Source organism: Scomber scombrus, chromosome 10 (genome assembly GCF_963691925.1).
Source record: "Scomber scombrus chromosome 10, fScoSco1.1, whole genome shotgun sequence".
NCBI classification, from domain to species: Eukaryota; Metazoa; Chordata; class Actinopteri; order Scombriformes; family Scombridae; genus Scomber; species Scomber scombrus.
Genome location: NC_084979.1, coordinates 17,629,105 through 17,643,028, shown reverse-complemented (window position 1 = coordinate 17,643,028; position 13,924 = coordinate 17,629,105). Strand labels below are relative to the sequence as shown.

Here is a 13,924-nt window from a genome sequence, read left to right as displayed (position 1 = left end):
GCAGCAGCCAGCGTGAAAGTAGAAGGAGAGAGCAAAACAATGTGGTGGATATATAAAGGCAGTACTCATCCTTGCAAGTACAGATTTATTATAGGAAGTTACACTTTTGGACTGCAGTTTAATTTGAGTTTGCTTTTAAAAGCCTCACAAAGAAATGGGGGAAATACTTTAAAGGTGCAGTGTGTAGAATTTAGTGGGGTCTAGTGGAGCACACTTGGACAATAATACTCATAAGTATGTTTCAATTAGTGTATTTCACCTGAAAATAAGATTTGTTGGGTCTTCATTACCTTTGAATGAACCCTTTACAAACCGCACGGGTCCCCCTCCATCAGGTCCACCATGTTGCACACCATGTTTCTACAGTAGCACAGAATGGACAAACCAAACACTGGCTCTAAAGAGGGTTTTTGCATTTTTTTGTGAGAGTCATGGCCACCATAGGTTGTAGGCTACTATGCATTTAGAAGGGGAGGGGGGCATTCAGTTTGTTGGAATTTGCAACCTCACCACTCACGTTGTGTTTGAGCAAAAATACCAAATCTGTTGATGGTTCCAGCTTCTCAAATGTTCCAGCATTTCAGATGATAGAAAAGTGGTTTTCTTTGGGTTTTAGGCTGTTGATCCAACAAAACATCTGATACCAACATCTGATACCATCATCTTGTGACTGGTTTTGTAGGATAACAATAAGTAATTATTTTGCCACCAGAGCAGCCTCAGTTCTTGAAGGCTCATGCTCAAGGTATTAACAATTTCACAGGTATCATAGTCCATGTTGACACGATAAAACTGATCATGATCTTTTAGTGTTACGCTCATGCCATGCCTGTTCCGCATCATCTCACAGGAGTTTACTGGGCCGAAATCTGTGGAATGTACAAATCACTGGAGTAAATCCCGTATCTATCACTCGTATAAGAATCAATCAAGATGATTCATGCTTTGTGACTATTTGAAAAATGTAATAAGGTGGGAATGCATGTGGTCAGCATCATTGTTAGGAAATTCTGTTTCTCTCCAAGTTGTGTGTAGTGAGATGGTCTAAAACAGTTTTGTTATTAGTCTCTGTTATTCCAACCTGTTGCACACTGTAGGTGGGAATTTTTTAAACATTTTTGGTATCCAGAATTTAGCTATAGTAGTAAGTACTATTAGTAGTAAATAATTCATTATGTGACAATATACTACCTTTTAATAGTTGTAGTATTTCATTAGTTTAGTTCCTGTGTCTGATGTTGCAACAGTTCAACTGTTTTTGAGGCAATAGATCCTCTTCTTGTGGTATGCTAAAAAACATTGCTGACTTGTATTTAAACATAGAAAACACTCATTTTCACACACATTTTCTCTACATTTAAATCTGGATACACCCTTCGAATAGGACCCCAGTTATAGGAGTGAAGCGATCAATGTCCACAATTTTTATTTTGAATTTGTTGGTATTAGCAGATATTACCAGTATTAGGAGTACCATCCTAAATATACCAGTGTCCGTATTTCCACTGAAAACTAAAACTAGAAAATAAATAAAAAATGTGCTAGAAATAAAACATTTACCATAACTCAAAATGGACATTTCAGCCAATTTAATGTAAAAAAAAAAAATATTACAAAGCCAAGAGACTTTTGGGGGTATTTTTTGTCCAACTGTTAAGTAAGTTCTGCAAAACTAGGTATAAGTTTTAAAAAATACAGTATGATTACATATGAAACTCCAGCATACAGAGGTCTCTATCTTAATGGAAGGAAGCCCTATGAAAAGCTGTAGTTCAGAAAACCACTGTGCACTCAGGGGCTTTTATGGATCTAACATACTTCAAAAGAGTGCTGGAGATGGCTCAATAAGGGTAGTTAAGGACAACTCAACAAGACATCACAACTCAAACTAAGCTCCACCAAACAGTTGAGAAGACTTGAAGGTTTTTCTGAAGACTCACAGCCAGCAATAAATTAAACTTGTCAAAACAACATTGTTTCAATTTATTCACTCATTAAGTTAATGGAGAGGGAACAAGGGAAATTGGAAGATGAGGATTTTGAAGTTAGAAGCAGGAGAGCCTCAGGGAAGCGAAAGGAGAAAGTTGATTCATTGAGTTATAGTGAGAGTGAAGATGAAAAAAACCCTATATGGTTGGAATAAAGTTTTAGGGTCTGAAAAAAAGTGCTGGATGTGAAGCTTTGTCAGGAAAGCACACTGTGGCAAGATGGATTAAGAATGAAATGGGTAAAAGATAAACTGATGAACATTAAACGCTCTAGTTTGATAGTCATTGAGTGTATAACAAAGATACACATGGAAAAAGCCTTGAAAATCTCAGTGTTGGGTTCTAGGATAGGTATGTATCCAATGACATGTTTTCTGCTCAGCAAGAAAGCTCCCATAAAATGTGTCGTTGATGGAGTCTCATGCAGAGTAGATGCAAGGAGATGTAAAAAGTGACAGACAGCAATTGAGTTAAGTGATATGATGAAGTAGTTAATGAAAAGTATTAAACTAAATGTTATACTTCACTTTGATTTGGAGTATTTGCATGATAGTGCATGAGTGTTCTTGCATCCCATGTCATACCCAGTAAGGTATGTTCCAAAACCTTTGTAGTGCAATAATTGTTGGACCTTGTTTGTATGCAGAAGGGATTTCGCCATATGTTGTAAATGTGGGGAGGGAATCGTGCAGTGAGTGTCCAAAGAGAGTTAAAAAGGCTAAAATAATAAGGGTTAGATCTAAGAAGAGACTTAAGCATTAAGAAGTAGGTAAGAAATATTGTGATAGTGTGATGTCTCACACTTGATGCTAAAGAGAACAAATCAGCCAGAAAACATGGTGCGTTTTGTTATAGTGAGGATCAGGTAACGTTTTTGGCCTTTTTGGCAAAGGTAATTAACTGTACTGCTGGAGTAGAAAGAAAATCTGAGAAAATTGATACAATTGTAGATGCAGCGGGGAGATTTCTGGTTGTTATGAGAGTTTCTGGAAAGGGTGTAGCAGCTTTATATAGAAGCTTTTTTTTTCTCTGAAAAGGTGGAAAATGGTTGGGAAGGGGTTATCATTTTATTTAATGAGTCAAGATTTTAGTTTAAATCCAGTAAATGGAGGTAATGCGACATTTTAGATACCAACCACCACTAATAACCAAGAAGAAGAAGAAAATAACTCCATGTTGTGACCGCTGTATAGGTCACCTGAACTTTTCTGGGGACTAAAACATTATATTGCTTTGTATGAAGCTAAAAATCAGGTTTAAATTTGATTAGAAAAGCAACATTTCATCTCTGCAGACTAAATCGAGACTTCTTATTTCCCACACACAGAATGTGTCTTTATTCACTGCACATCCCAAAAACACCATGTAATCAATGTCTCAACATTGATCTATACTAATCCTATGTGTCTAAGTAACCATTTATCACTTACTCAGTGCTCAGCATTACATCAGTGTAATCTGAAAATTAGCCCGTGTGGTCCTCAGGCAAATGAATGCATTACTGTACATGACATGTAAAGAGACACAGATGAAAATTAAAATATACACATATAGATCAAATGTACAGTAAAAAGTTTTTTTGCTTAGTGAGAAACAAGGAAGGGCTAACTAAAGTGCATTTGCGCGTTTGCGTGTGTGTGCGTGTGTGTGTGTGTGTGTGTGTGTGTGTGTGTGTGTGTGTGTGTGTGTGTGTGTGTGTGTGTGTGTGTGTGTGTATGTGTGTTCTCACATCCATCACCCCTGTGTTAGTCAGTGTGTGTTTCTGTGAGATGATAGCAAGTGCAGGTGAAGGTCATCAGGAGGAGGGGCAGCTGTCCCACTGAGCTGGATTTGGCAGCACTCTCATAGCTGAGATGTGTTGTGCAAATGGGACGCAGAGCAGGGCTCCATAAAGTACAGTCAAACTAAGGGTGTGTTTGTTCAAGTGTGTGTGTATGTTGACACAGTTGATGGAGAGGCAGAGAGGGTGACTTGGGACACCGACTGAGGCCACTGAGAGAGCAGTGAGTGCAGGACATTGTGCTTGAACAGCAAAACTATTTTTTTAAGGGTGTGGGCACTAACACTTGCTCAAAAAAACTGCTGTGTCCCAAGATCCCCTCCCATGTATTCTTTAGTGCCATAGCTGCATCCTATCCATTATTAAAACAGAACGATGGAGGGAGACAGAACAGGAGAGACTTAGAGACAAAGTGCAAGGGGGAAAAAAATAATAGGTGGAATGCAAAAAACTGATGGGTGAAAATGTTGATAGAGGGAAGAGTTGACAGAAAGGTGAAGGTAATACAGAAGAAAATGAGCTAATGAAGAAAGACAGAAGGAGCTAGAGTGCCAGTTCATCTTTAATTCTGATCATTGCGTATAAACCAGAAATATATGTTATATCAGGATGGTTTTGTGATTGACGAAGTAGCAGTAAAGGGCCTGATGTCCTTTTGTCTATTCAGTGTATTGCTTTATAGGGCCAATCTTCACCTACAGCAGACCGGACAGTATGATTGATGTGGACAGCAGCAAGTCACAGACAGTCCTTCACACATTGCTGCGCACGTTAATGTGCTTAATAGTACTAGTCCTGCCCCTTTAGCAAGCTGGCTAATGTTTACACTCTGCATGCAATCAAGTCTGGAGCATACCAGATGAACAATCTGTCATAATTAATGTGTGTGTATCTTTGTGTATGTGTGTGCGTTTGTGTGTATGTGTGTGTGTATGTATGCTTGTACGCATGTGTGGCCATTAATGTCCAGTGTAGCCACGGTGAGATGCTCTTTATCTGCAGGCCAACAGAGGCAGAGGCAAACCTGAGCAGCAGATGACAGATGACAGTGGATATTTATCTCCAGTGTTCACATTCATCATCCGAACAGCATAGAGCACGGAGGTGCTACACTTTATGCAAACGTGTGCATATTCTGCAAGAACTTTCAGAAACTGGGAAAGAAAAATCAACCTATTTACAAACACAAATTAACTACTTAATCAAACACTTTTCACACTAGCAAATCAACTTGGTCAGAGAGGTTGGGGATAAATCAAAGAGGTAAACCGCGCAACAAGTCATCAAAAGACACTTGATTTTCTGAGCCCACAAACACAGCGTCAGCAGTTGTGCTCTTTAAGAATTTAAGTTCTTTAATCCAGTAGCAAAGGGCCTCATTCCCCTGCTCCTGAGCTCTCTACAGTAAAGGCAGGGTGTTTGATTCACAGTTGCTCTTCTCATGCTTTTCTCACCTGCTTTTCACTAATTACAGTATGAGTGAGTGGCTGTGTTGGCTAAAGCTGGCCTGCTAGTAGATGAAAGGATAGCAGCACAGGCTGCACTCCCGCCTGCTAACTCTGTGACACGGCCTCTTTCTTTCTCTGTTTTACACACACACACGCACTCTTCTCCTCCGTCTCCCTCTATGAGCAGTTGGTGACTTGGTGGAATCAAATTTAGCAAGATCATGCTTTGGTCAATGAGAACAAGAGAGGGAGGGAGAGTGGAGCAAGAAAGAGATGGGAGGGTTAGGGAAAGAGGGACAATCATCAGAACATACCCCTACACACCCCCTTCCCTCACCTCATCGCCAGTCGTGCTGAACCAAACCTGACAGCTATTCAATTTTCCCAAAGCTAAATCTAATCTGCTGCCGTCTCCCCCTCACTGACACACTGGAACGCCTCAGCCATCACCCACCCTTGGCAGCAGATTGGCACCATCACACACACACACACACACACACACACACACACACACACACACACGCACACACGCACACACACACACACACACACACACACACACACACACACACACACACACACACACACACACACACACACACAAATATAAAACTAAAATTTTTTGTTTTGTTTTTTTGTGAACACAAAAAGGGACATTGTTTTACGTTAGCAGCCTAAAACAGTGAAAACAAATCTAAATCAGACAATGTAATAACCAACTAATTTTCTCTGCGCCCTGATGAAATGCATTTTGGAAACTATTATTTGAACAGTATCACTTTTTTTTTCAATCAGGCACATATGCAGTAGTTTACAAACAGTAGACAATCCTGAATTAATGAATGAATTTATTATTTGATGATTTAAAGAACACATACAATGCTGCAATGTAGTCATTACATACCCTAAAAAACTCAAGTTTATAGAATATAAAATAATATGTATATATATATATATATGTGTGTGTGTGTGTGTGTGTGTGTGTGTGTGTGTGTGTGTGTGTGTGTGTGTGTGTGTGTGTGTGTGTGTGTGTGTGTGTACTTGTGTTTTTTATGTTCTATGTGCTTTTTAGAGTTATTTATAATTATTAAATTACCAGTACACTGCTGTCATCTTATAAAATTAAGTTAATTGTTTAAAATATTGTGACTCCATTACATATTTTTGCCACAAGTGTTTGATGACCACATGAGGGATCATTTCAAAAAATGTCTGTTTATGTATATATTCTGCATAAATAAGATTATTGGCCAATAGATCAATAGATTTTTTTACTCCCCAATATCGTCCCCAAAAATACAGTATTGGCCGGGTCATACTATAAATAGCAGCCGGAATTTTATAAATACTGAGGTCATGGGTCTAAAACACAATCCCATCCCTCTAAAATAGAAATATTTCTTTAAAAATCACTAACCAAAACAAGTTTTTCTGACAATATATCTCCTTCCATGATTTTCTGAACGCTGTCTTCTTAATGTATGTAATACAGAGGAGAATTACCACATCCCTGAATGCCCTTTTGTATTTATTTGCCTAAAAGTCATGATCACATTAAAGACAATGGGACTAAAAAAGCACAGAATCATCGTAAAAAAACACCATGTCTAATATGTGTGTATTGGAAAAAAAACCTCCTACTCATTAACATAATCTCAATACGTTCAGTGTCCTCCATACATGCACAATATAACACAGAAATCATTGTAGTATTGAGTATATACTATAGCACAATAACCAATTTCATATAAATGAATAAAACATAAATAAAACATTTTATTCCAAAATGACCAAAAATGTGTTGGCACTTAAATCAATTTCTTTTTTAACAAGTGTGATGATGCAATATTTATGTTACAAAAAGGACTCCTAAATAGAATTAAAACTTCAAGTGCTGTTTATCACGAGTACTGGGTGTAAAATATAAAACATTTCATCAGCTACATAATACAGTTCCCCACACAGCAAAAACAAGAGTCATTCATCCACTGATGTCATTGCAATGTATGATTAATTTTAAATGAATGTGACAAAAAATGAAATGCATTATCATTTCCACTTCAAAATTAGACAATTAGTCATGCTCTTAAATCTAGTCATACATATTCAGAACAAACAGACTTTTTACAGAATAGACAAACATGAACTGCCTTCTGTAGATATGTGAATTCTGTGTGAAACGAGTCTCAAAGAGAAATCCCCAACAGACCAAAACATAATACTATTGAGTGGAAATAACTTAATCCATCATGTTTGACAAAATTCTTTGACCTATTGGATTTTGAAGAGTCTTTGAAAGCTTTATTTTTCTGAAAATGTGACACTTTCAGTTTTTATTTTGAGGGTTTTCATCCCTGAAGAGCTATTGTACAGCTGCTGTAAAGTGTATGAATGTAGTATTTAAAATACATATATCATATTTCAACTAACTGATACATTTATTTGATTTAAATCAAGCTGATCACTGACAAATGTTCCTCCTTTTCTTCTCCTCCCTCTGTATAACGCTTCTTCTCTATACGCCATAAACCCAGCATGTGCATGTTGCGTGTCTCTGTAAATCTTTTGTCTCTTCACTTCACTGGACGACTTCAATATTAGTGTTTATTTTTGTATCCCCCGCTTCTTTTTGAGGAACCACTCCAATCTGTCTTCTTTCAATCATTCTTTAGGAATACTGTCAGGAGATATATCCGTGGCTTCCTGTGCTTAGCTACTTGATTTTAAGGGCGAATGGTATGGCACCATACACACACAACCAGACACACACTCGCAGCTCTTCCCCATTCAGGCAAATCGATTCCAACATACTCTTGTCACACATCATTACACCTTCATATCGTCCTCTGCTCTTTTGCTCAGCATATGCGCCTCTTGAATGTGAAAGAGACAGCGTATGTGTATGTGTGGTTGAGCATGCTTTAAGTAGGTATGCAAACTTAACACACGCACTGCAAACACACAAACATACACCTGCTGCCTATTCCTCGCCCTCAGATGCAGCTTATGCTTTTAAAAATAGGAAAGCATGCGTGCACGGATAACTTTCAAGACAGGCTGACTAATCATTTGTCTTGTATGTTCCATTACCAAGAGGCTTGAAGTTATTTCGGCGTGGAATAATGTCCCACTATTTTGATTCCAAGGAGCCATAACATCAGTGAGGTGAAAACTAGTCGAGCCAACAACACACACACACAGGCTCATATAGACAGGTTGCTCAATGATACATGAAATTAAAGATTTCAACAGAATAGCAGCGAAGAGGGTAAAACACACAGAGCTAATTCTAACTATCAGTGGGAGATGTTTAGTGCGTCTCAAACAGAAGTCTGCATGCTGGATATGGGTGTGTGAATGTCTCTATGTACAGTGAACAAAGATAATATGTATTGTATTTGTACATACACTAATGAGTACACTGCTAACGTATGATTCTTCTTTTTTTTTTTTTACTTGACGGGGTTATTGATTATAATTTTTTCTCCTACAGGGACACACACACACACACACACACACTCACACACACTCTCTCTCTGTCACACACACTCACACACGTGCACCCTGACTTATATAACCTTGAAACAAGAGCTGTTTCCGATGGATACAGGAAGCGGGCTGTGGCAAGGAAAGGGAGGACAGGTCAGGACAGGAGAGGGAGATTTGGGGAGGGGATGAACAACTAAATCTGCTACAGCTGGATAAAACAAAAATGTAAGATGTCAAATTTGGAAAACTGAAAACAACAAGAAACAAAGCTGCCAAACTCCATTATTCTAAACTCATTATCTAAAAATATTTAGATTTGGATTATTTCAGTAACCTAAGTCCTTTTGGTAATTATCTTGCTGTTTGCTGACTTTGCAGTCATGCAATCATTTGTTTTTTTTTTCATTCAGAACTGATCTTGTATTCAATATTACTTAAACTACTGAAAAGCATCTTTATGAATTATCTATGAAATATTAAATGAAGCCGCTAATGTATTTAGATTATTGCTGTCACTCAATTAAAATGAATTATGCAATTTATTGCGTGGATTTATGTTATTAATCTAGATTAATCACACTTTTGCAATTTTTTTAAAGAATTTCCCTCATGAAAGATGATTAAATTGGAAGTCAAATCAAGCATCAAATTAATGCCAAGTCAACATTAAGGAAGTATCAAATTTAAGTTGTAGCATTTCAGCTTGGAACACAAAGTAACAGCTTATGATCCATATTATTTCCTTCTTAGTTTGGGTTAGACAAAAAAAATTAAACATTAAACAATTTTAAGGTTTTGATAAAATGTGTGTCTGTGTATTAAGACACTGTCTGTGTACAATACAGATCATGTTGCACGTATGGTGTGTGTGTGTGTGTGTGTGTGTGTGTGTGTGTGTGTGTGTGTGTGTGTGTGTGTGTGTGTGTGTGTGTGTGTGTGTGTGTGTGTGTGTGTGTGTGTGTGTGTGTGTGTGTGTGTGCGCGTGTGAGTGTGTGTCAGTGAGGTATAGTTATTTCCAAGGGAGTTTTGTTACGCTAGGGTCAGAGAGATAACTGAAGAGTGACTGAGTCCATCTGTCCCCTGCCCAGGGGAAACACACACATACACACATACAAATCTTTTCTCTTCAGTACCATCCTCCTCTCTATGTACAACAGTGTATACCCCTCATCATTCTTTCTGCCTATTTAAAAGCATATGTGCCCTCAGGGGATCTGTGGTGCCTCCTTAGCATCCCTGGACAAGAACTGCTGGACTGTACCGGACACACAATAACAAATATACAGGACACTGTGACATGGTGCTATAGCCTTCATGTGCACGCATGTGTGCATTATACATCCTGAACATCTGACGAGACTCAGTGATGGGGGGCATGGTGAATAACACTGCACTTGCCAATAAGGTGCAACATACCAGATAGGTGTGAAAAGATACACTTTTCTGACAAAGAGGTCTCCAGTCTTTTCTTTTCTCAATTAACCCTGCGGCTTTCATTTGCATTTCATAAAGAGGTCGTCACTCTGTGGGAGGGTTATCTTCTTTTTGGAGGCAGAAAAAGATGAGAAGGGGGAACAGTTTTTATCCTGTCAAAAAGATAACACCACTACTCTGCCTTATCAGTAGCTGATGAAATCCCCACTATAGGCCTGTATGCGTCTATGTGACTGTGCATGTGAGTATGCAGTGTGTGGTCATGTGCTTACATTTATGTTTGTGTGTGTGTAATTCTTTACATGTGCACATAGGTCTTAGCTGTGGATTATATTAGATGTCATGTGCGACACATAACAGCAGACACACATCAAAGTGGGTCGCTGCATCCACCAGAGCCCTGAACTTCTGGCCCAACGCACAATATTGTGTCTGTGTGCCCAGTGAGAGGTTAGCTTCAGCTTGGCCCTTTATCTACTGGCTATCCATTAGCCAGTTTTAACTCATGCTTCATCAACTGACCCTCCATTTGAAAAATTTGCATTCCATCACACTCACATTTTGCATTAATGTCACAAAGCAGAGTGGGAGAGGGATGGGAAAAGACTGCAGAGAGGTATGAATAGAGGGGATGTTTGAAATGGGAGGAACATTCTGTCGCTCGGCATAAACCTAGTGCTTTCCAAAGAGTATCTGTGTCTGTGTGTCTGTGTGTCTGTGTGTGTGTGTGTGTGTGTGTGTGTGTGTGTGTGTGTGTGTGTGTGTGTGTGTGTGTGTGTGTGTGTGTGTGAATGCATCTGCTGGAGTGCTTGAGATTTGGACATCCATTTAAAAAGGCACATGTTCTGAATAAGCTTTTAAATCTGTGCCTACGTAGTCGACATGCATTACCGATTCTCAAGTGGGTTCAAAAAAAAAAAGGTCCTGCAGTTTAAGAGATAAAGAGTGACATTTCTCTCAACTCAAAAATTACTCAACACCAGTCATTTCCGCTCATAAGCTGCTCTTTCACATCCGCACAGCAATTTTAAAAAGCTCTCAAAAAGGTAAAGCTTTTAAAGAAACAATTACTTCACATAATTTCTGCTTTTCTAAATAATGTTAAACAGTGTGTGACCCTGTGTGTGCTTACACACTGAGGTACTGGAAAATATGTTTGAAAAATGTGAATCATTTTGCATATTTCTAGGATGAAAGAGCTTTTAAAAGAAAATCTCTCCTCTCATATTTTACACAATGTTTTGCTTTAAGAGTAAAACTGGCTACAAAAAATCCTGCTCAGGTTCAATCATGCGGACATCTGGATAATATTTTAAGAGTATTGCTGCTCCAGGATGTACAAATTCAGACCATAAACCTGCTCACCTTCTGCAGCAGCTGGGAGCCAGAGTACTTTGCAGAGATGGACTTCATCTCCCCACCAAAAGCTGAAGCCCACAGCTTCACCCTGCAGATAGCACACATATGCACAACAGGGGAACAGTTTATAAAAGAATATGTACAGTATAGGTTCCAACTTCGAGCAGTAAACATAGTAACTTCAGCTTTGTGTTCATTCATTTGTAACTCAGAGCATTGAACGTTTACCACTGATTGGGTAAACCAAAAAGAGAGAAACGTGGAAAAAGAGCAAGTATCAAACAAAATGAAGATACCATTAATTAGCAAAGGAAACCATTCTACGACAGTTTACAATATGCCATTAAATATCTTTTGTGGACTCAGACAACTACGGTATTAAGTTCTGGTTTAAAACTTGGAGAATCAAGTGATGCGCGGCACTTTGGCATCAAAGAGCATCTACTTACACGGACGGAGGGATGCTTTGGTGAGAGCCTCCCACTTCAGTGACCCTGGTGCTTATAGTGGAGAAAAGTAAAAGCAGACACGCACTGGATACCACACAGCTCCGATCCACCTGCATCTTGGGCAAAAAAATACCCTCCCTACTGTGCGAGTTTTGGGTTTATGCTGCCACCGTGAATTTTCCCCCTTCAGAAAATCCAAAAATTAAAAGAAAAAAAAAAACAGTAAGGAGATCAAAAGTTACCTAAGATGACTGACAGAATCATTCATGGCAATGTGTTTAGGCTATTCTTGGTGCGGGACGCGGATGAGCGATGCGCCTTGACAAACGGCAGCTGTGTGAGTTATCCAAAGTGCTGCGGTGTGGCCCCGCTGACCGGTGCGGCGCACACGGCTGTGCTGCTCGGTGGAAAGTCGAGCTCGACTCCTCCGGCAGTGACAGTCCGCTCAGTCGCTTTGTTTGACCAACCTCACCCGCAGAGAGCAAAGAGTGGAGGTTTAGAGGGGGAACCGGGGAGATCATAAAACGATGCAGCGCACAAGAGCACGCCTACTCCTCTTGAGTGATGCGACTATAGCCTCCTCTCTCCCTCGCTCTCTCCCTCTCTCACTTCCTCTCCTCCTCTCAGTATCTGAGGATAGGCTACTGAGGATGCTGTTATTGTTGTTGTTGAATTACGCCATACTGACCTGCCTCTCTTTCCCTCTCTCCCCCACTCATGGGCTTAAATACTGGGCTATAATAGCTAGCCTTCAGCTCTCATGTCAGATCAAGTCATGCACTGTATGCCCAGGTTCACTGAAGCAGGAATTACTGCCAAAGTGCTGACGAAAGAGGGAGAAGAGAAAAAAAGTGTGTGCATTAGAAACAGTGAAAGTAGGGGTGTCCAGCTTCTTGGTGGAAGGAGGGAAGGAGCAGATGTGATAGGACAGTTATGCTGCATAAAAGCATGTCAATTAAATACACTTTGCAGCAGTGATGTGGCACTGGCAGTGTGCGGGCATATGGGTAGGGAAAGAGGATGAGAGCCCCCAGGCAACGGACCCCATTTGACAGATTGTGTTTCACATAGAGCTGGACGGATTCTGGCAAAGCACTGAGAGGGGATCAACATTGACTCAATAGCCTATCTCTGCCACTGCAGATGGGGTGCCTTGACATGAGTCACCTTTGACGTGGGTTAAACATGAGTGCGAAACAGCTGGTCTGATTTAGTCGACCCCACAATACAAGCATAGTTGATACAGACCTGTCATAAGAGCCTTTACACCAAACACACAGCTACAGATGTTAAGTTGACATCATAGTCAATAGGCTTATCAACTTTTAAGATGGAATAACTTATGTTGTTGAAATAAACTGTGCATACATTTAGCAAAATGAGGACGGAGAAAGCATTTTTGTATTGGTGCTAAAACTCACTGAGCCAGTCATATTGGGATACATTAAAGTACCTTCAGGTAAGTGAGAAAGTGCAAATCAATAACAGTTTTGTATTACCTACATTTTTGCATGAGGGTTATTGATCTCATGTCTACTGCTTTTCCCAGTGACTCCACTACAGTGGCCAGTGCTTTGATGTCACTGGAGCAGCTCCCAGGTTTCCAAACAAACAATCATGGACTGTTCTAATGGGACTATAATGAAGATGAGACTATAATAATGAAGTCAGCCTGCACAGTAACAGATGCAGAGCGGAGATCCGGTCTGACAATACAATGAGACAAACTCAATAAAAGAGGCGTACTGTACACACTTTTATCAGCTGTTGCAGGATTATTCTACTCTTAAAGCAAATAGCCTGTTCAACCAATCAAAGCATCAACGCTTTCCTGTTGCAATACACTGTACACTAGCACACACCTAAACACAGATAAACGTATTAAAGTGTTAAAACTGATTTAAACAGATGTTTGCAGTTATTCTGTTAATCTGAGACTGCAGGTTATCTTGTTACAGAATCACTGTTACTAACAAA

At 39.5% G+C, this 13,924-nt stretch overlaps 1 protein-coding gene across 1 annotated transcript in view; it reads right to left on the bottom strand.

Annotated features, from left to right (window-relative positions):
* Positions 1 to 12,063, bottom strand: part of cacna2d3a (calcium channel, voltage-dependent, alpha 2/delta subunit 3a) — a 124,863-nt gene extending 112,800 nt beyond the window's left edge. The window contains exons 1-2 of the mRNA XM_062426865.1: positions 11,948 to 12,063; positions 11,505 to 11,586 (exon numbers count right to left, since the gene is read on the bottom strand). Coding sequence (XP_062282849.1) covers positions 11,505 to 11,586; positions 11,948 to 12,063 — 198 coding nt within the window. The remainder of the gene's footprint in view (positions 1 to 11,504; positions 11,587 to 11,947) is intronic.
* Positions 12,064 to 13,924: the final 1,861 nt, after the last annotated feature.